Raw genomic sequence first — 20,038 nt, forward strand, 5'->3', positions numbered from 1 at the left:
CTGAACATAAGCGCTGTTTTAGTCATGACTGAGAAGGTTGCCTTTTCCTGTAAGGTTCAAGAACAGTTTGCTGATCAATTTGTAGGCATGGTGGAGGGGGGGAATCAGGATGTTGCAGGAATTCTTACTTAGCTGCTTCTATTTTCTTGGTGAAATAGAAACATTACTGAGTCGGAAGTATGTGGGGTTGGGACTTATGAGTGATGGAGGTGTGGAACAGTTACTTTATGAAGTAAAAGAAACTGACTAGGGAAATGTAACAGGCGTATTAGAAAAATACTAGAGATTGAATTGATGGTAAGACAATTTTTTATTGAGTCTTAAGTGTTCTTTTTGGTAAGTTGAAGGAGGTGTATATAGGTACTTTTAACTTCCTCCTCTTTTTGCAAGTGCCAATAAATAAATATTGTTATTTAAGTATAACGTTTAAGAACATTTGAATTGAATGAACTTGAATGTCCACTTTGAATTGAATTAACTTAGATTCATTCATTCAACAAATATTTATTCAATGTCATAATTATGAAAATAATAAGAGCTAGTATTTTTGTTCTTAAATCATGTTTAACTTCTGGCTAACTGTAAGGCATCACACTACATACTTTATTTGTATTAAATCATTTATCCCCCATAAATCTAGTCCAGTGGGTTAGATAATATTATCTTTATAGATAAGGAAGTTGAAACTGAGAAAGATTAAATAACTTGTTTAAGAACCGGGATCGATAGTGTTCTGGCATTTCTGTCATTCCTGCGGCATACCCCTTTCCTTCTCTCCCCTTCTTGGGGCTTTGGGGTCATGGGCAGCATTCTGTATTCTGGCTGGTTGGCGCAATGCTTGAGTGGCCTGGCAGGGGAGTGGGCCACATACACGTGGAGGACACTGTGGACCGGAGGGAGGCACATAGCATGGCTGAAAATCGAGAGCCCCGCTGGGCCGTCGAGGCTGAGCTGGACCCGGTTTAGTACACCCTGTGGAAGCGGCTTCCCCACTGCCTGCACCGGAAGCCCAATGACATTTCTGTCAACATGAAGACTGACGTTAAGGCCCAGCTGGCCCACTGCCAGAAACTGCTGGACGGACGGGCATGGGGTCAGAACTCACGCACTGAGATCTACATCCACGGCTTGGGCCTGGCCATCAACTGCACCATCAACATTGCCCTATAGCTTCAGGCTGGCAGCTTCAGGTCCCTGCAGGTGGTGCCAGTACCTCCACTGTGGAGCTTGTCGTTGAGCTGGAACCAGAGACTTACACGTGAGCGCTGCTGACCCAGATCTACAACAACTCAGCCATCCACATCTGTGTCTTCAGGGTCGCACCCAAGTAATTGAAATGAGGCTGTCCTGTATCCACCCACCGTATACAGCTAGGCTCAGATATGGCTCTACTGAGAAGGTCATGGACCTTCTACCAGAGGCCTGTAGGAAAAAGCCTGTCCTCCTTGCAGCCCCAGGACTATGAATTCAGAGGGAGAATATTGTCTTTTCTTGGGCCCAAGCAGTGGGTCTTTCTTAATCTTTGTGTTCTGTAACCATTGTCCTATACAGTCAAACGTATCAAGTTGTGTTGGTGCCTGGCCACCCCACTGCAAAAAAAAGAACCAGGATCACACCTGTTTCTGTCTGCTCCCGGAACCCATAGTCTTCTTTGTTATGTTGACTCTGCTGGGTGTTGAATGTACAGAGGTGGAAAAACAGATATGGTCCCTGTCCCTAGTGGACATGGTCCTTTTGGTTTAGTGTATATGTGGGGGAGGAGGAGGGGTGTTAGACATTAAACAGATTATCACCCAAACAAATATGATATGATGTATTATGACAAGTGCTATGAGTGAAAGGAGATGGGAGAAGCTACAACAGGGGAACTTAATTTCCATTGGGGACCAGGGTTTGAATTCATTATAGTAATTATGTTCTATTGTATTTGTACATTTAGGAGGGAGACAGCATGGATTTTGAAACAGAGAGACCTGGGTTTGATTCCCATCTGTGCACTTAGTATCTTTGTGACCTTGGACAAGTTGATGAACATCTCTAAGCCTCACTTTCCTCATCCATAAAGAAGGTTCAATAATTCTTACCTTATAGGCAGCAGTTTGTTTGGTGCCATAACGTACATCATGGGAAGTGGTAAATTAATGCAGTGGTTCTTAATCTTTGGCATTTAATATTCCAAAGAAATTCCAAAGTAACTTTGGGAACTGATACATTTGTCATTTATTTTGCTAAGTACAGGGAGATAAAAAATACAACTACCATTTATTATCACCATTGTTTCAAAAAAGTAAGACTCTTTTTTTTTTTTTTTTTTTTTAAAACTACTGAGCCTGCGTGCCACAACTACTGAAGCACACGTGCCTAGAGCCCATACTCCGCAACAAGAGAAGCCACCACAACGAGAAGCCAGTGTACCACAATGAAGAGTAGCCCCAGCTTGCCACAACTAGAGAAAGCCCTCAACAACGAAGACCCAACGCAGCCAAAAATAAAATGAATAAATTTTTTAAAAATAGAACTTCATTAAAAAAACAAAAAAAACTTTGAGGGCTTCCCTGGTGGCGCAGTGGTTAAGAATCCGCCTGCCAGTGCAGGCCACATGGGTTCGAGCCCTGGTCCGGGAAGATTCCACATGCCATGAAGCAGCTAAGCCCATGCACCACAATTACTGAGCCTGCGCTCTAGAGCCCGCGAACCACAACTACTGAAGCCCCCATGCCACAACTACTGAGCCCATGCACCACAATTACTGGGCCCGCGAGCCACAACTACTGAAGCCCACGTGCCTAGAGCCTGTGCTCTGCAACAAGAGAAGCCACCGCAATGAGAAGCCTGCGCACTGCAACGAAGAGTAGCCTCCACTTGCCACAACTAGAGAAAGCCTGCGCACAGCAAGGAAGACCCAACGCAGTCACAAATAAAATAAATAAAATACTATAACTAAAAAAAAAAGAACACTGTCATTTAAAAAAATAAATAAACTTTATTTGAAATACGTAAGGCTGTTTTAACACCCCCCACCCCCGCCCCCCGCCGCTCCAGAATGTAGGGTAGTTCTGATCTCAGAATAAAGGGCACTCTTTTTCAAGTTAGGTATATGTATTTTAATTTCTTTCATGATTACGTGTTATTTTAAAGCATTTTGAAGAATACATTAAAGATAAACCTGATTTAGGCTGTGTTGATTTTTTTGTATAATGAGCAGATTGCATTGAAACTCGTGTCTTTTCTGACATTGAGATATGCCACTTGCAAATCTGTTGGCTAAAATTACTAATTTGATCCAAACTCTAAATCATTCAGATTTAATTTCATTTATTGCTCCGTTATAAACACAGCCTATAAAAGGGGTAGTGCTCAGCATTGAAATAGCTGTGTATTACTCCCATATAACAAGATTGCATTTGAGAAGTAGATATAACTATCATAAAAGATTCTTCAATTCTAAAGATCCTTTTTGTAAAGATTAAATCTAGGGCTTCCCTGGTGGTGCAGCGGTTAAGAATCCGCCTGCCAATGCAGGGCACACAGGTTTAAGCCCTGGTCTGGGAAGATCCCACATGCTACGGAACAACTAAGCCCGTGCGCCACAACTGCTGAGCCTGTGCTCTACAGCCCATGAGCCACAACTACTGAGCCTGTGTGCTACAACTACTGAAGCCTGTGCACCTAGAGCCTGTGCTCCGCAGCAAGAGAAGCCATCTCAATGAGAAGCCTGCCCACCGCAACGAAGAGTAGCCCACGCTCGCCGCAAGTAGAAAAAGCCCGCGCGCAGCAATGAAGACCCAACGCAGCCAAAAAGAAAGAAAGAAAAAGATTAAATCTAGTCTAATAACTTGTAAATTTTGACTTTTGAGGTATTTCAAGGCGATTACGACTATAATATAGAAGAGATGAATATGACAGTTATTTTTTTGTTTGAATTTCTAGTTTCCTCAGTACTAACACTGTATTCATTTCTCTCTCTCTTCTTTTCTTCTTTAAGGAATATGTACATGCTTCAAAGCCGAAAACTCAAGAAAGTGAACTGAAAATTAGTGCTGTCTTTTCAGTCAGTGACAGTCCTCTTGGTAAGAAACAGAACTGTAAGTTAGTTAGAATCAGTATTTGTTATATTCTGACCAGTAGAATTGAGGGAAAGTACCTCATGTAAGTCTTTTTCTTCCTTTAGACAAAGCAGTGCTTTTCAAACTGGCTAGCTGGTCTTGAACAGTATTTTAAAAAGTGGAATATAATTACAGTTGGTCCTTGAACAACATGGGTTTGAACTACGCAGTTCCACTTACAGGTGATTTTTTTCAATAAATATAGTACCTGTATTTTTATTCTACAGATCTGTAAGTTAACTAAGTGTGGGGACATTTTTATGTTCTATTGGAGATCACAATATGTGGAATCAGAAGAACTAGGGTTTGAGTCCTGATTCTATCCACACTGTTTCAGCTTCCTGCCCTTGGATGAGTCATTTATCAATTCTTTTGCTTTTGAGACAGAGATAGCAGGACACGGAATTTTGACTGCGTGGGGTCGACGCCCCTAACCTCTGAGTTGTTTAAGGGTCAACTGTATATCAGAGTGTGGTGCATATAGTAAGGAAGCATATTATTTCATGAAACTACTGTTTCAGTTATTAAATTTTATATACATATACACACACATGCACATACAGAGGTATGTGTGTGTCTCTTGGGTTATAATGTGAAATGTAGTTCTAACTATGTGTCATGGTTAAAAAGTTTGACGCTACCTGTTTTAGAGTGGTTATTGCCTCAATATTGGATTTCAAGACTGAGGGAATTTGTCCTAAAAAATAGAGAATGTATATATGTTCATGTTGATGTGAAAACAATTTTTGTTGTTGTTGTTGTTTTTTCTTATTTTGTTTTTATAGCCCAACAGTTGACCCCAGGCTTTCAGCTCTCTCTTGCATCATCTGGCCCAAATATATCGCTTCCTTCAGTTCCAGCCGTAGCTATTCAGGTTTTTTGTTCTGGTTGCAAAAAAATGCTTTATAAGGGGCAAACTGCATTTCATAAGACAGGATCTACTCAGCTCTTTTGCTCCACAAGGTGCATCATCGGATATTCTTCACCTGTCTGCCTACCACCTCCTCCCAAGAAAACCTGTGCAAACTGCTCAAAGTATGAAAGTCTTAATTATATCCCTTACTTTTTAAGTGTTTTTAGTTCAAATATGCTATTGCTATTTTAAATCTCTTTAGTTCATTTCCCTGGAAATACTTTTTTTTTTTTTTTTTCGGTACGCGGGCCTCTCACTGTTGTGGCCTCTCCTGTTGCGGAGCACAGGCTCCGGACGCGCAGGCTCAGCGGCCATGGCTCACGGGCCCAGCCGCTCCGCGGCATGTGGGATCTTCCCGGACCGGGGCACGAACCCGTGTCCCCGGCATCGGCAGGCAGACTCTCAACCACTGCGCCACCAGGGAAGCCGCGCTCCCTGGAAATACTTTTTAGCTAATTGAGAAGTTTGCAAATTCTAAAGTTTTGTAAAGTTAAATAAGTGACTTGATGTAAAAAAGTATTGTTTAGACCAGTTTTCCTATCTCTTTCAATTAGAAAGAAATAAATTATTTGTGAGAAACCATAGGACCACTCCTATATTGTACGTCTACTGTAATTGTAGACAACAATATTCAAAATTGTTATCTTGAATGTTATTGAAGTATAGAATGAAATAATATCACCTTTATAATAGTATATGAAAGTTATTTAATTCTTTAGAAGGCAAATGGCCACAAAAATAATGCATTTATTCCTGAAAAGTCCTTGTGAGCTTTTGTTGGGGGGGTCATTGTTACTTTATAATAATGCATAGATGCAGAGAGAGGAAGAAATAGCAATGAAGTTATATAAACTTCTTTCTCTACCTCAGTAAGTTTGAAGAATTTGGCATGTTTTACCTATTTGTGTGGTAGTGCAATTCTAGGAATACAGTGTGTTGTTAGTAGTCACTAATGTAGAGCAAGGAAAGTTAAGAGCTTGGTTTTAGATTGTAGCTCTATCACTTACTAGCTATATGACCTTGGGCCAGATATTTAACCTTTCTAAGCCTTAGTTTCTTCATTGGTAAATAGTATCTACTTCCTCAGGTTTTAATGAGACAGTGTTGGCACAGGACCTAGCACATAGCAAATGCTTAGTAAGTGGGATCCTATTATTTTTAATAATAAATTTGGTATTATGTATATTTAACATATAATTTATAGGCCTCTATTTTGTCTTTGGCGATATATGATAGTTTCTTTATCTGCTTGGTGTGTTGGCCTTAGGTATCTAAAAGTAGATCCTGTTAAAATGGAAATCCCCAACTAAAAGGAAAGAGGCATTTTAAAACATTTTACTTAAATATTCAAATTTAGTTTTGTTCCAAAATGCCCTTCTAATACCTTACTTTAACTCTTTTATGTCATTCTCATGAAACTGATCTGGAAGAGTAAATTTAGTTTTTTGTTTTTAGATATTCAATCTCAACATATCAAATATCAAAAGGAAATTAATTAAATTTTAAAGAACATAACACTGCCTATACATCCAAATACATATTCTCTTAAAAGTAGAGGCTCTTGTCATTGGCTTTTTACCACAATGCTGTTGTTATTCAAAAATTTTTTTTGTCTCTTGCTTTTGCATTGCCTTCAGAGGCTGTGAAACATTCCTTTAGACTAAGTTAGGTGATAAATCTTTCAAGCTGGGGTTTGATTTTTGCACATTGCCAAAAGTTACTTGATGTCTTACCAGCTGACTACTGTAGATGATTAAACTGAGTCATACTGTTAAACATGGTCTCTGACTATAAAATTAAAAAGTTGTGCTTAGAGTTCTTATAAACTAAAAGAGAAATTAGAAAAAATGTTTGAGCCATGTTGTTGGGAGACGTATGGTTTCTCTAAGATGAATGTTAAGATGTAACATATATTTGGATGTATAAAGTTTAGAATGCATTTATATTTATGTGCACAGATTTTCATTAAAAAGTCATTCTCATTGGTTTACTTATATATACATAGCACTGGCAGATTTACATTATTAAATAAAATTCTTAATTGCTTTGATTTTAGTAGAAAAATTACTTTTCAAAATTAATACTTCGTCTGCATGTAGGCATATCCACTTGGTTTCCAAGATTCACTGTCATATTAGTAAGGCTAGGTGAGTTTTAGAACATTAAAGTAGTGCTCTATTGCTGTTTTTTATATTTTTAATTTTTTTTTATTTTGGCCATGTGGTGCGGCATGCAGGATCTTAGCATGCGGGATCTTAGTTCCCTGACCAGGGATCAAACCTGAGCCCCCTGCATTGGGAGCACGGAGTCTTAACCACTGGACCACCAGGGAAGTCCCTGTTGCTGTTGTTATTCTTTCGTAGTTTACCATGGAGTTCTGTATAATAAAGGTACAGGATGGAAGGCAGAATAGTGGAATGATGAAGTCCATGGACTGTAGAATCAGACTGCCTCGATTTGTATTCTGGCTTCACTGCTTACCAACTGAATGACTTTGGCAAGTCATTATTTAACCTTTCTGATTTGGTGTCCTAATAATACTTACCTTACAGAGTTTTTTGATAATTAAATTGGATAATTTGAGTAAAGAGACCAATGTCTGGCACATAGAAATGACCCAGTACATTATTGTAGTACATAATATTATTGCCATTAATTTTCTTTACTGTGTGGTCATTAATTAGAAACTAGTGTTTCTAATTAATGACTATTTCCTTCAGTTTTTATACTTGTCAGAAGAATGGCAATAACTTAGTCTCTGTTTTTACTGGCAGTGCTTATTGTAACAATTAGCTCTTACAGAATAACTCTACAAGTCTCATAGAACAACTCAGTTATTTGTATTCTTTTTGTTTCATTCTTGTTTCCATCTGTCCTCTGATACCAAGCCTTAATAGCGCTTTTGTCTGTCATTTGTATCTTTGGTCTCTTCAGTTATAGTGAAGATTTATATACCATGCTAATTTTTAATGCTAATCTTTGGTAGTTCATCTGTTTCCCAAATCTTACATTTAAATAAAAAGTGTTTTCATTCCTTATTTCATTCATGTTTCTACTCTTGGCAGCTACTGGCTAGTAAGAGGACAAGTGTTTTGTGGTCTGGAGTTGTGGGATGGCCACTTGTTCTGTTGGCTCCAGTGGATGAAACTTGGTTGGAACTGGAAGCCTCAATGTTTTTTTCATGAGCATCTGGCTAGATATATTTTAAATGTAGTTCTCCTTCAACACATCTATGAATTCAGTATTATAAACTCCATTTTATACATGAGGAAATTGAGACAGTAATTGCCTCACTCATTGTCACTCAGATGATAAGTAATAGAACTAATCATCAAACCCAGTTTTCCAGATGCCTTTTCCAGGGCTACCCATTTACTACTATACAATAGCTGCCGTTAGTAAATGTAGTTATTTTAGCTCACAAAGAGGAAGAAATTACAATTACGAAGAACACATTTCATTTTGCCTTTGTTATTTATTTTTAGAGACATTTTAAATCCAAAGGATGTGATCACAACCCGATTTGAAAATTCCTCTCCTAGCAAAGATTTCTGCAGCCAATCATGCCTTTCTTCTTATGAGCTAAAGAAAAAACCTGTTGTTACCATATATACCAATAGCATTTCAACTAGGTGCAGTATGTGTCAGAAGAATGCTGATGTAAGTTACATTTCACCGTTATTGGTATTCTCTTCACAGATTAGATGTTTTTAACCATCTTTGCTTATTTTGTATCTGTATGTGTTTTTATTTCCTAGATTCGATTTGAAGTTAAATATCAAAATGTGGTACATGGTCTTTGTAGTGATGCCTGTTTTTCAAAATTTCACTCTACCAACAACCTTACCATGAACTGTTGTGAGAACTGTGGGAGCTATTGCTATAGTAGCTCTGGTCCTTGCCAGTCCCAGAAGGTTTTTAGTTCAACAAGTATCACAGCATATAAACAGGTATGAATATCAGTCTGTTGTGTACAGTTGGGCTTACCCCTTCTGAGATGGCTGCACAGGGATGAAGTGCAGAATAAAAGAGTGAGCTCTTCCCATCAGTTGATCTTGCTGTGTGATTTCCCCTCCTGAAAAATGGGATAGATTCTGATGCTGTAAGGGTTGATTTTGACAGTGAGATGATATAGGTGAACTAGGTCATTTTTTAGAGTTTCCTTCATGGCCAAGAATTCACAAATATAATTTCATGATTTGCTATGAGTCTGAAATATTCTGTGACATATTGATAGTGAAGAAAACCCCATATTATTGTGAATAAACTATGACCAAGAGTTAAAAGATGATACAATCAGCAAATATAAAACATCTTTTTCCTTTTAGAAAATATATATTTTAAATTTTTTTTTGGAATGAATTGTAATTATTCTGGCAACATTGCCTTATTAGAATACTGTAGCTTTTTTTTTCCTTTTTTCTATTTTCCAACTGCCTTTTTTAAATTTTAGCTAATTTTTATTTATTAGTTTCATTACTAAATATATTAATTTGTGTCAGTTTAATTATTGCTGAATAATATGGGGTCTTTAAAAAGTTATTTTTTAAAAAGGTATAAATGATAATTAAAAGTTTTTTTCAGTTAGGATGTTTGGTTTATTTTTAATTCCTTTGAGCAGTTGGTAATAGATGTTCATCTTTGGAAAGTATCTCTTTTCTAGAAACTTAGCTACTTTTTGCAGTCTGGTTACTACTTTCACAAGAATAAAATCCATGTTTTATATATATGTGTGTATATATATATACATATATATATGTATTCCAAAAATCATTTCCATTCCTGATTTTGTTACTGGTATTATACCCTATCAACTGCTTGAATGATGTTCGTCTTTTACCAGGAAGATTATGTATTGTAACTTTGCAATTTATATTTTCCTACCTTTTACTTCCCTATTTAATTCATTACTAAAAGACCTTATATTGTGTCAGTGACAGTGTAGTGTAGCAGTTAGGAGCTTGGACTTTGGAGCCAGATGAAGTAAGTTTAGTCTCCTACTTTATTGTTTATTTGTTAATTTAAAGTTTGTTTAAATTTTAAAAAAATATATATAATTTTTTTAAAGTATCTCACTATGTTATTGAAAGGATTTTATGGTATAGTATATATAAATTGCTTAGTGTGGGGCCTGCTCATGGTAAGCACTCAGTAAGTAATAACATTGGTAATTTATATAAATGGTAGCATTATTATTGTTGTTGTTTCTTAAAACATGAATAACCTTACAGGCAAATTTTATTATGAAACTCAGCTTGAACTACAGGTAGTTCTGTAGAATCTCCTAATATACATTAAACATCTTTTCTATCTCCTGATAAAGAGTGTTCCTAGTTAAGTAACCTTCAAGATGGTAGACTCTATCCTAGACTGATGTCCAAGTCTGTCCTGAGGGTGGTCTTTCGGTTCATGGATTACTTGGTCCTCTCTGATTATTTGTGATGAGAGAAGTATGTTATGACTAATTAGTTATTACTTTTAATGTGTTTTGTTGTTGCTAATATATATGAGTAGTTACTAATTTTTTTCAGTTTATATTTTACAGGCATACCTCAGAAATATTGTGGGTTTGGTTCTAGACCACTGTGATAAAGCAAGATTAGTATCAATTCTTATATACACATATACACGAATATAATTTATATATATACATATATATATATATAATATGTATTCTTGATTGAAAGAGGTATGTTTCAGGTCTGTGTGGGTCCTTTCAAAAAGTAAAGAGCTAATCCTTAAATAATTCTAAAATAGTATTTATAGACATTTCATCATTTAAGAGTTTTAGAGACATGTGATTGAGTTCATCCAGTTTCTGTAGCTAGGAAAGCAGCTTACTAGATAACTAACTTAGATAGATTATGTCTTTTCTTCACCTTTAGAAAGAGAGGGCATTTATAGACATACCTCAGAGATACTGCATGTTCAGTTACAGACCACCACAGTAAAGCAAATAATGCAGTAAAGTGACACACAAATTTTTGGTTTCCCAGTGCATATAACAGTTATGTTTACACTATACTGTATTCTGTGAAGTGTGCGATAACATTATGTCTTAAAAAAACAATGTGCATACCTTAATTTAAAAATGCTTTATTGCTTAAAAATGCTAACATTCCTCTGAGCCTTCAGCGAGTTGTAATCTTTTTGCTGGTGGAGGGTCTTGCCTCGATGTTGATGGCTGCCAACTGCTCAGGGTGGTGATTACTGAAGACTGGGGTGGCTGTGGCAGTTTCTTAAAATAAGACAATTAAGTTTGCTGCATGGATTGACTCTTCCTTTCATAAATGATTTCTCTGTGGTATGCAGAGCTGTTTGATAGCATTTGACCCTCAGTAGAACTTCTTTCAGAATGGGAATCAATCCTGTCAAACCCTGTTGCTGCTTTATCAAGTAAATTTATGTAATATTCTAAATCCTTTTTTGTCATTTCAACAGTCATCTTCACCAGGAGTAGATTCCATCTCAATACGCCACTTGTTTTTGCTCATCCATAAGAAGCAACTCCTTGTTCATTAAAGTTTTGTCCTGAGATTGTGGAAATTGAGTCAAATCTTTTGGGCTTTACCTCTAATTCTTGTCCTCTTGCTATTTCCACCAATCTGCAGTTACTTTATTCACTGAAGTCTTAAACCCCTCAAAGTCATCCATGAAAGTTGGAGTCAGCTTCTTGTAAACTCCTGTTAATGTAGATATTTTGACCTCTTCCCATGAATCACTTATGCTTTTAATGTCATCTAGAATGGTGAATCTTTTCCAGAAGGCTTTTAATTTACTTTGTCCAGCTCTATCAGAAGAATCACTATCTGTGGCAGCAATAGCGTTATGAAATGTATTTCTTAAATAATAAGACTTGAAAGTCAAAATTACTCTTTGATCCATGGGCTGCAGAATGGATGATTTGTTAGCAGGTGTGAAAACAACATTAATATCATTGTACATCTCCATCAGAGCTCTTGGGTGACCAGATGCATTGTCAACGAGCAATAATATTTTGAAAGGAATCTTTTCTTCTGAGGAGTAGGTCTCAACAGTGGGCTTAAAATAGTCAGTAAACCGTGTTGTCAGCAGATGTGCTGTTATCTAGGTGTTGTTTTTCCATTTATAGAACACAGGCAGAGTAGATTTAGCATAATTCTTAAGGGCCCTAGGATTTTCAGAATAATAAATGAGCATTGGCTTCAACTTAAAGTCACCAGGTGCAGTAGCCCCTAACAAGAGCGTTGGCCTGTCCGTGAAGCTTTGAAGCCAGGCATTGACTTCTCTCTAGCGTGAAAGTCCTAGGTGGAATCTTCTTCCAATGGAAGGCTATTTCATCTGCATTGAAAATCTGTTGTTTAACGTAGCCACCTTCATTAATTATCTTAGCTAGATCTTCTGGATAACTTGTAGCTTCCGCATCAGCACTTGCTGCTTCACATTGTACTTTGATGTTTTAGAGATGGCTTCTTTCCTTAAAACCCATGAACCAACCTCTGCCAGCTTCAGACTTTTCTTCTGCAGCTTCCTCACCTGTCTCAGCCTTCATAGAATTGAAGAGAGGTACGGCCTTGCTTTGGATTAGGCTTTAGCTTAAGGGAATATTGTGGCTGGTTTGATCTTCTGTTCAGACACTAAAACTTTATCCATATCAGCAGTAAGACTGTTTTGCTTTCTTATCATTTGTGTCTTCACTGGAGTAGCACTTTTAATTTCCTTCAAGAACTTCTCCTTTGCATTTACAACTTGGCTAACTGGCACAAGAGGCCTAGCTTTAGGCCTCTCTTAGCTTTCCACATGCCTTCCTCACTAAGTTTAATCATTTCTAGCTTTTGATTTGAAGTGAGAAACGTGTAACTGTTCCTTTCACTTGACTACCTAGAGACCATTGTAGGGTTATTAACTGGCCTAATTTCAATATTGTTGTGTCTCAGGGAATAGGGAGGCCTGAGGAGAGGGAGAGAGATGGGAAATAGCTGGTCAGTGGAGCAGTCAGAACACATATAACGTTTATCAATTTAGCTAGTCTTACATGGGCATGGTTTATGGTGCCCCAAAATAGTTACAATGGTAACATCAAAGATCACTGATTACAGATCACCATAAAATATACAATAATAATGAAAAATTTTGAAATATTGCGGGAATTACCAAAATGTGACACAGTGAGCAAATGCTGTTGGAAAAATGGCGCTGATAGACTTGCTTGACACAGGGTTGCCACAGATCTTCAATTTGTAAAAAATGCAGTATCTGCAAAGCATAATAAAGTGAAGCACAATAAAATGAGGTATGCCTGTATTATTGTCTGAAAGAACTTATTTTTCCTACATCCCAACTTTTAGGAAAGTCTGTACTTAGTGTAGCTGCTATCATTGTCATGCTCAAATATTTTAGCCAAAGGCTTTGCTTGTAGGTAGCTTTTCTTTTTCTTTCCTTAAACCATATGTATATACGTGTGCTTGTACTAGGTATCTAAATCTTATTTTATTTTAATAGAATTCAGCCCAAACTCCTCCATATGCCTTGGGGAAATCATTGAGGCCCTCAGCTGAAATGATTGAGACTACGAACGACTCAGGAAAAACAGAGCTTTTCTGCTCTATTAATTGCTTATCTGCTTACAGAGTTAAGACAGTTATTTCTTCAGGTAATATTTAAGTTTGATAAGTTTATAGATTTCTTAACTATCAAAGAAGAATGTGACTGCTTTTTTTCACTTCGTTACAAACTAAACTGATCTATGTGGTTAAATAAAGACCCAAGGTTATTTTAGTTTCAAAGAGCTGATTTTTATTTTTATTTTCTTTGAAGGATCCATGCAGTATTTTTTTAAAGTAATTAATTAATTTATTTTAGGCTGCGTCGAGTCTTAGTTGTGGCATGTGAGATATTTTGTGGTGGTGCGCGGGCTTCTCTCTAGTTGTGGCACACTGGCTGAGTAGTTGTGGCACACGGGCTTAGTTGCCCCGTGGCATGTGGGATCTTAGTTCCCCCACCAGGGACCAAACCCATGTCCCCTGTATTGGAAGGCAGATTCTTAAACCACTGGACCACCAGGGAAGTCCCACAAAGAGCTGATTTTTTTTTTTTTTTTTTTGCGGTACATGGGCCTCTCACTGTTGTGGCCTCTCCCGTTGTGGAGCACAGGCTGCGGACGCGCAGGCTCAGTGGCCATGGCTCACGGGCCCAGCCGCTCCGTGGCATGTGGGATCTTCCCGGACCGGGGCATGAACCCGCGTCCCCTGCAACGGCAGGCGGACTCTCAACCACTGTGCCACCAGGGAAGCCCAAGAGCTGATTTTTAAGTGACAAAGTTTTTCAGTGATTCTCTTGATTGAAGTATTTTGTAATTTCATAGGTGAAAAGAGAGAAAAAACACATATAAGTTTCAAGTTAATTTTTGCATAAGTGGGACTTAATGGAGGTTAGCTTTACATATTATTGTAAAGTTCCTTCAGTTTTGTTTTGCATATTACTGAATATTTGGTTTTTTTACTCTCCTAATACATTTTTGGATCATTTGTTCATCTGTGTAACTTACTCATTGGTTTTTATTTTTTGCTACCAAGGTGTCCAGGTTTTCTGTCATAGCTGTAAAACCTCAGCAGTCCCTCAGTATCACCTAGCCATGTCCAATGGAACTATATACAGCTTCTGCAGCTCCAGTTGTGTGGTGGCTTTCCAGGTATGACCTAAGGTAGTACTTTACCCTTGCAGTTCTCTTAGGTGTTGGTCTATGGCAAATGTTAACTGCTGAAGGACCATGCTTATTAAGTTAGAAAGAAAAAAATTCTATTCAGCTGTGATCCAAGAGGTCATTTCTACAAAATGTCTGAGCCCAAGATTTGACCCTCAGTCCTTCTTAATTCAGAGTGCTCACCTAAACTACCTTTCTCTCCCACCTTCTCACTTGGATCTCTCCTTTTCAAAAGAATGGAAGCTAGGCTGTGGTTTGGATAGGTGGCATGGTGATGTGCTCATGTGTCCCTTCGTTTCATCCTGGGCCAGATACATAATGACTCCTGGCGTGGATATGGAAGCTTCCACTTACTTGTCCCATTCTCTCCTCTCTGATACACAGGGAAAGGGTAGAGTTTCCCATCCTCCTGGGTGGGAAGATGCCTGATGTAGTATCCCTGGCACCAGGGAGAAAGAGACTACTGGTGGCCACTGTGCTCTTAATAGCCATGAGAGGCTGGTTGGTAATGGGAGTGCAGGTGAAGGGGTATCTTGGGGGAAAGGAGAGGCCTGCTCTAATTTATTAATTAGTCATGTACTAGAGATCTTTGTCTGGAAAGCCTGAATTTTAGTCCTCAGTCTTTTACTGTTGCATTTCTCTGTCCTATACTGGAAGTTTGCCATTTCAACTCTTTCTGTGAACTACTCAATAAAATTTTCAAGAAACGTTTGGGGGGAATTAATTTATTAAAATGAGAAAATGAAATTGATCAAGTTACCTTACTTCTCAGTTGATAAAATCTTTGCCTTATTTGTATTCATTCAGAATGTATTTAACAAGCCAAAAGGAACAAACTCTTCAGCAGTGCCCTTGTCTCAGGGCCAAGTGGTTGTAAGTCCACCTTCTGGGTCAGCAGTGTCAGCAGGAGGAGGTAACACCTCTGCCGTTTCCCCCAGCTCCGTCAGTGGCTCTGCCGCAGCCAATCTCCAGCCTCCTTCTGCTCAGTCCCAGCAAGTTGCTTTAACCCATACAGTTGTTAAACTCAAGTGTCAGCACTGTAACCATCTGTTTGCCGCAAAACCAGAACTTCTTTTCTACAAGGTAAAGAGATTTCGTGGAAGGGATTGAATATGAGTTTATCTAATAGAAGTATTTTTGTCTTTTCATCTTTGACAGTCCCTTGGTTTGCTTTGAAATGAGAAAGAAAAGGATTTCTTAACAATAAAGCAACTGTTTAATTTAATTAGATATTAATGACTGTTCTTCCTCTGCAGGGTAAAATGTTTCTGTTTTGTGGCAAGATTTGCTCTGATGAATACAAAAAGAGAAATAAAGTTATGGCAATGTGTGACTACTGTAAACTGCAGAAAATTATAAAGGAGACTGTACGATTCTCAGGGGTTGATAAGCCATTCTGTAGTGAAGGTAAAGAAAAAAGCTCAGTTTTGGCCACAGAGCATATGGTTGTTATGAAGTAATTCATGATGAGTTGAGCTGTTAATCCACAATTAATTTTCAAGTAATTTCTTTTATGAAGTATAATTTGAAGCTTTTTTATTGAGTTTATACTTAATTCACTTTAAAGTCTATCATTTTAAATGTTATAATAATCTCAATAAAGAAAAACTTTCAAAATATAATTAGGTCAATGGTATTAGTATATAGAAAATCTCTTTGTAAGTTTAGGTATGACTTCAGAGATCTTTTTGTTTTTGCACCCATTCATAAAGAGGGTACTTAGGCAATTACTGCTTCTTGGCTTAAGAAACTTTTATATTGGGTTGGCCAAAAGGTTGGTTCATTTTTTTCTGTATGATGGCTCTAGTAGCACTTAGTTTTCTTTAACTTCATTCGAAACAATTTTGTTAGATTGTATGTGACAGCTGTCATATCAGCGTGCATTTAAAAAAAGACTTATCAAAATTGGTGAATTTGGGGGGACTTCCCTGGTTGTCTAGTAGTAAAGAATCCACCTTTCAACGCAGGGGGCACGGGTTTGATTCCTGATCAGGGAACTAAGATTCCACATGCCACGGGGCAACTAAGCCCATGCGCCACAACTACGGAGCTTGTGCACCTCAACTAGAGAGGCTGTGTGCCACAAACTACAGAGCCCACGTGCCCTGGAGCCTGCGTGCCACAACTAGAGAAAACCCGCATGCCACAACTGGAGAGAAGCCTGCGTGCTGCAACGAGAAGATCTCGCATGCCTCAGCGAAGATTCTGTGTGCCACAACTAAGATCCGACACGGGCAGAAATTAAAAAAATTTAAAAAATGGTGAATTTTTATGTAGCCATTTTAATATTGAAGATGGAAGAAAAAAAGCATTTTTGGCATATTATGCTTTATTATTTCAAGGAAGGTAAAAATGCAACTGAAACACAAAAAGATTTGTGCAGTGTATGGAGAAGGTGCTGTGACTGATTGAATGTGTCAAAAGTGGTTTGCGAAGTTTCGTGCTGGAGATTTCTCTCTGGACGATGCTCCACGGTTGGGTAGACCAGTTGAAGTTGATAGTGATCAAATTGAGACATTGAGAACAATCAACGTTATACCACGCTGGAGACAGCTGACATACTCAAAATATCCAAATCAAGCATTGAAAATCATTTGTACCAGGTTGCTTACGTTAATCGCTTTGATGTTTGGGTTCCACATAAGTTAAGCGAAAAAAACCTTGACTGTATTTCCGCATGCAATTCTCTACTTAAACGTAAGGAAGACGTTCTTTTTTTTTTTTTGCGGTATGCGGGCCTCTCACTGTTGTGGCCTCTCCCGTTGCGGAGCACAGGCTCCAGACGCACAGGCTCAGCAGCCATGGCTCACGGGCCCAGCTGCTCCGTGGCATGTGGGATCTTCCCGGACCGGGACACGAACCTGTGTCCCCTGCATCGGCAGGCAGACTCTCAACCACTGCACCACCAGGGAAGCCCTTGTTTTGTTTTTTTGAACTTGGCTTTTTTCTCTCTCTTTTTTGAAATAAATTATTTACTTATTTTTGTCTGCATTGGGTCTTTGTTGCTGTGTGCGGGCTTTCTCTAGTTGCGGTGAGCAGGGGCTACTCTTCGTTGCGATACGTAGGCTTCTCATTGCACTGGCTTGTCTTTGCTGTGGAGCACGGGCTCTAGGCACGTGGGCTTCAGTAGTTATGGCTCACGGGCTCTAGAGAGCAGGTTCAGTAGTTGTGACGCATGGGCTTAGTTGCTCCGTGATATGTGGGATCTTCCCGGACCAGGGCTCGAACCTGTTTCCCCTGCATTGGCAGGCAGATTCTTAACCACTGCACGACTAGGGAAGTCCCAGTGTTCCATTTTTAAAACAAATTGTGACGGGCGATGAAAAGTGGATACTGTACAGTAATGTGGAATGGAAGAGACCGTGGAACAAGCAAAACGAACCACCACCAACCACACCAAAGACCAGTCTTCATCCAAAGAAGGTGATGTTGTGTATATGGTGACATTGGAAGGGAGCCCTCTGTTATGAGCTCCTTCTGGAAAACCAAACGATTAATTCCAACAAGTACTGCTTCCAGTTAGACCAACTGAAAGCAGCACTTGATGAAAAGTGTCTAGAATTCGTCAACAGAAAACGCATAACCTTCCATCAGGATAACGCAAGACCGCATGTTTCTTTGATGACCGGGCAAAAACTGTTACAGCTTGGCTGGGAAGTTTTGATTCATCCACTGTATTCACCAGACATTGCACCTTTGGATTTCCTTTTATTTTGGTCTTTACAAAATTCTTTTAGTGGGAAGAATTTCAATTCTGTAGAAGACAGTAAAAGGCACCTGAACAGTTCCTTGCTCAAAAAGATAGAAAAGTTTTGTGAAGATGGAATTGTGAAGTTGCCTGAAAAATGGCAGAAGGTAGTGGAACAAAAGGGTGAATACGTTGTTCAATGAAGTTCTTAGTGAAAATGAAAAATGTGTCTTTTATTTTTACTTAAAAACTGAAGGCACTTTTTGGCCAAACCAATACCTCTGATGTTTCTGAATATAGACGACCTGATATTTAGAGTTTATGTTTCAAAACTGATGTGTTTGTTTTGTGAATATAGATAAGACTGTCTTAACCTAGAGGCAAATAATTGTGTCAGGTATTTAGAAATTAGCTTAAAGTTGCTATCTAAGACTGTAGAAACTCACTTTACTGTCCTCAAGTTTATATAAACTTGATGTTTCTTGCTTTTATCCCTCTGGTTCTCAGTTTGCAAATTCCTCTCTGCCCGTGACTTTGGAGAACGATGGGGAAACTACTGTAAGATGTGCAGTTATTGTTCACAGACATCCCCTAATTTGGTAGAAAATCGATTGGAGGGCAAGTTAGAAGAGTTTTGTTGTGAAGACTGCATGACCAAATTTACTGTTCTGTTTTATCAGGTAAATGTAATATATCTCTTTGTCTTTCTGAAGTTCGTACAAATTATTTTCTATTTGAAATATGTTCAGATTATGTGAAGAAAAATTGGGTGTTTAGAATTGGGTAAATAAATTATGGGCTCCTAAAGCAAAATTCAATTGAATATAAACATGAAATCTTTGGGGTAAAGAGTATAGAATTTAAAATAAATAAATAAATAAAAGAAAAAAAGTATAGAATTTCGGGAGACTTTGTTGTTGTTTGAAGATATGTTCCTTTAATTTTTGCTTTCTTATAAGGCACACGGACCTTATTTATAACTTTGGGGTTTTTTTAGTTAGAACTTTACATAGTTATGTTGCCTTAAGTTGCTCTCTCATTCAGAAGGTTACTCTGAGAAATTTGAAGTCAGACCTTGTTCTCACTTCATAGGTCAAATGACTCTGACCTCCTTACCCCTCACCTGCCTTCTGTAAAAAAATTTTTTTTGAAAGGCTAACAATGAAAGCTATAATTAATTGAACCACTAATACTTGTCCAGTGCTTCATAAGTGTTACTTCATTTACTCCTCACCACAATCCTAAGAGGTAGGTATAGTATTACCTGTTTATAAATAAGGAAAAAAAGTAAGGTCCAGGGAGGTTAAGTAATGTGCCCCTGAAGAAGCTGGTAGGTGATGGACAGCACCTGTAACATTCCAGTGAAATCACCTGTTTACTTGTCTACCTACCTAACATATAACTTTCTTTGGGGGTCTTTTTCATAATTATATGACCAAGACCTATCTCAGTGCTCAAGATGAAGGATATCTAGTTAGATATTTGTTGAATGAGTCAAAATCTTTATGACTCCAAAGCCCATATTCTTTATACTGCAGTAGGCTACCTCTTAACGTTAAAAAAAAAAAAAAAAGCCTATCTTTAGATTCCTTCATCAGTAATTTTGAAAACAGGAGATAACTTTTATATCCTCTCAATTGAGGGCATCT

General features: G+C 38.1%; 1 protein-coding gene and 1 pseudogene across 1 annotated transcript in view; both read left to right on the top strand.

The window, feature by feature from the left end:
* Window positions 1–20,038, top strand: part of ZMYM6 (zinc finger MYM-type containing 6) — a 43,922-nt gene that overhangs the window by 6,632 nt on the left and 17,252 nt on the right. The window contains exons 2-10 of the mRNA XM_007453846.1: window positions 3,986–4,070; window positions 4,892–5,141; window positions 8,505–8,679; window positions 8,778–8,969; window positions 13,501–13,651; window positions 14,574–14,689; window positions 15,509–15,784; window positions 15,958–16,108; window positions 18,897–19,069. Of these exons, the coding sequence (XP_007453908.1) occupies window positions 3,986–4,070; window positions 4,892–5,141; window positions 8,505–8,679; window positions 8,778–8,969; window positions 13,501–13,651; window positions 14,574–14,689; window positions 15,509–15,784; window positions 15,958–16,108; window positions 18,897–19,069 (1,569 nt within the window). The remainder of the gene's footprint in view (window positions 1–3,985; window positions 4,071–4,891; window positions 5,142–8,504; window positions 8,680–8,777; window positions 8,970–13,500; window positions 13,652–14,573; window positions 14,690–15,508; window positions 15,785–15,957; window positions 16,109–18,896; window positions 19,070–20,038) is intronic.
* On the top strand, window positions 910–1,331 carry LOC103084216 (ribonuclease P protein subunit p20 pseudogene; annotated as a pseudogene).

This window comes from Lipotes vexillifer, unplaced genomic scaffold, assembly GCF_000442215.2.
Source record: "Lipotes vexillifer unplaced genomic scaffold, Lipotes_vexillifer_v1.1 scaffold213, whole genome shotgun sequence".
In the NCBI taxonomy this organism is placed as follows: Eukaryota; Metazoa; Chordata; class Mammalia; order Artiodactyla; family Lipotidae; genus Lipotes; species Lipotes vexillifer.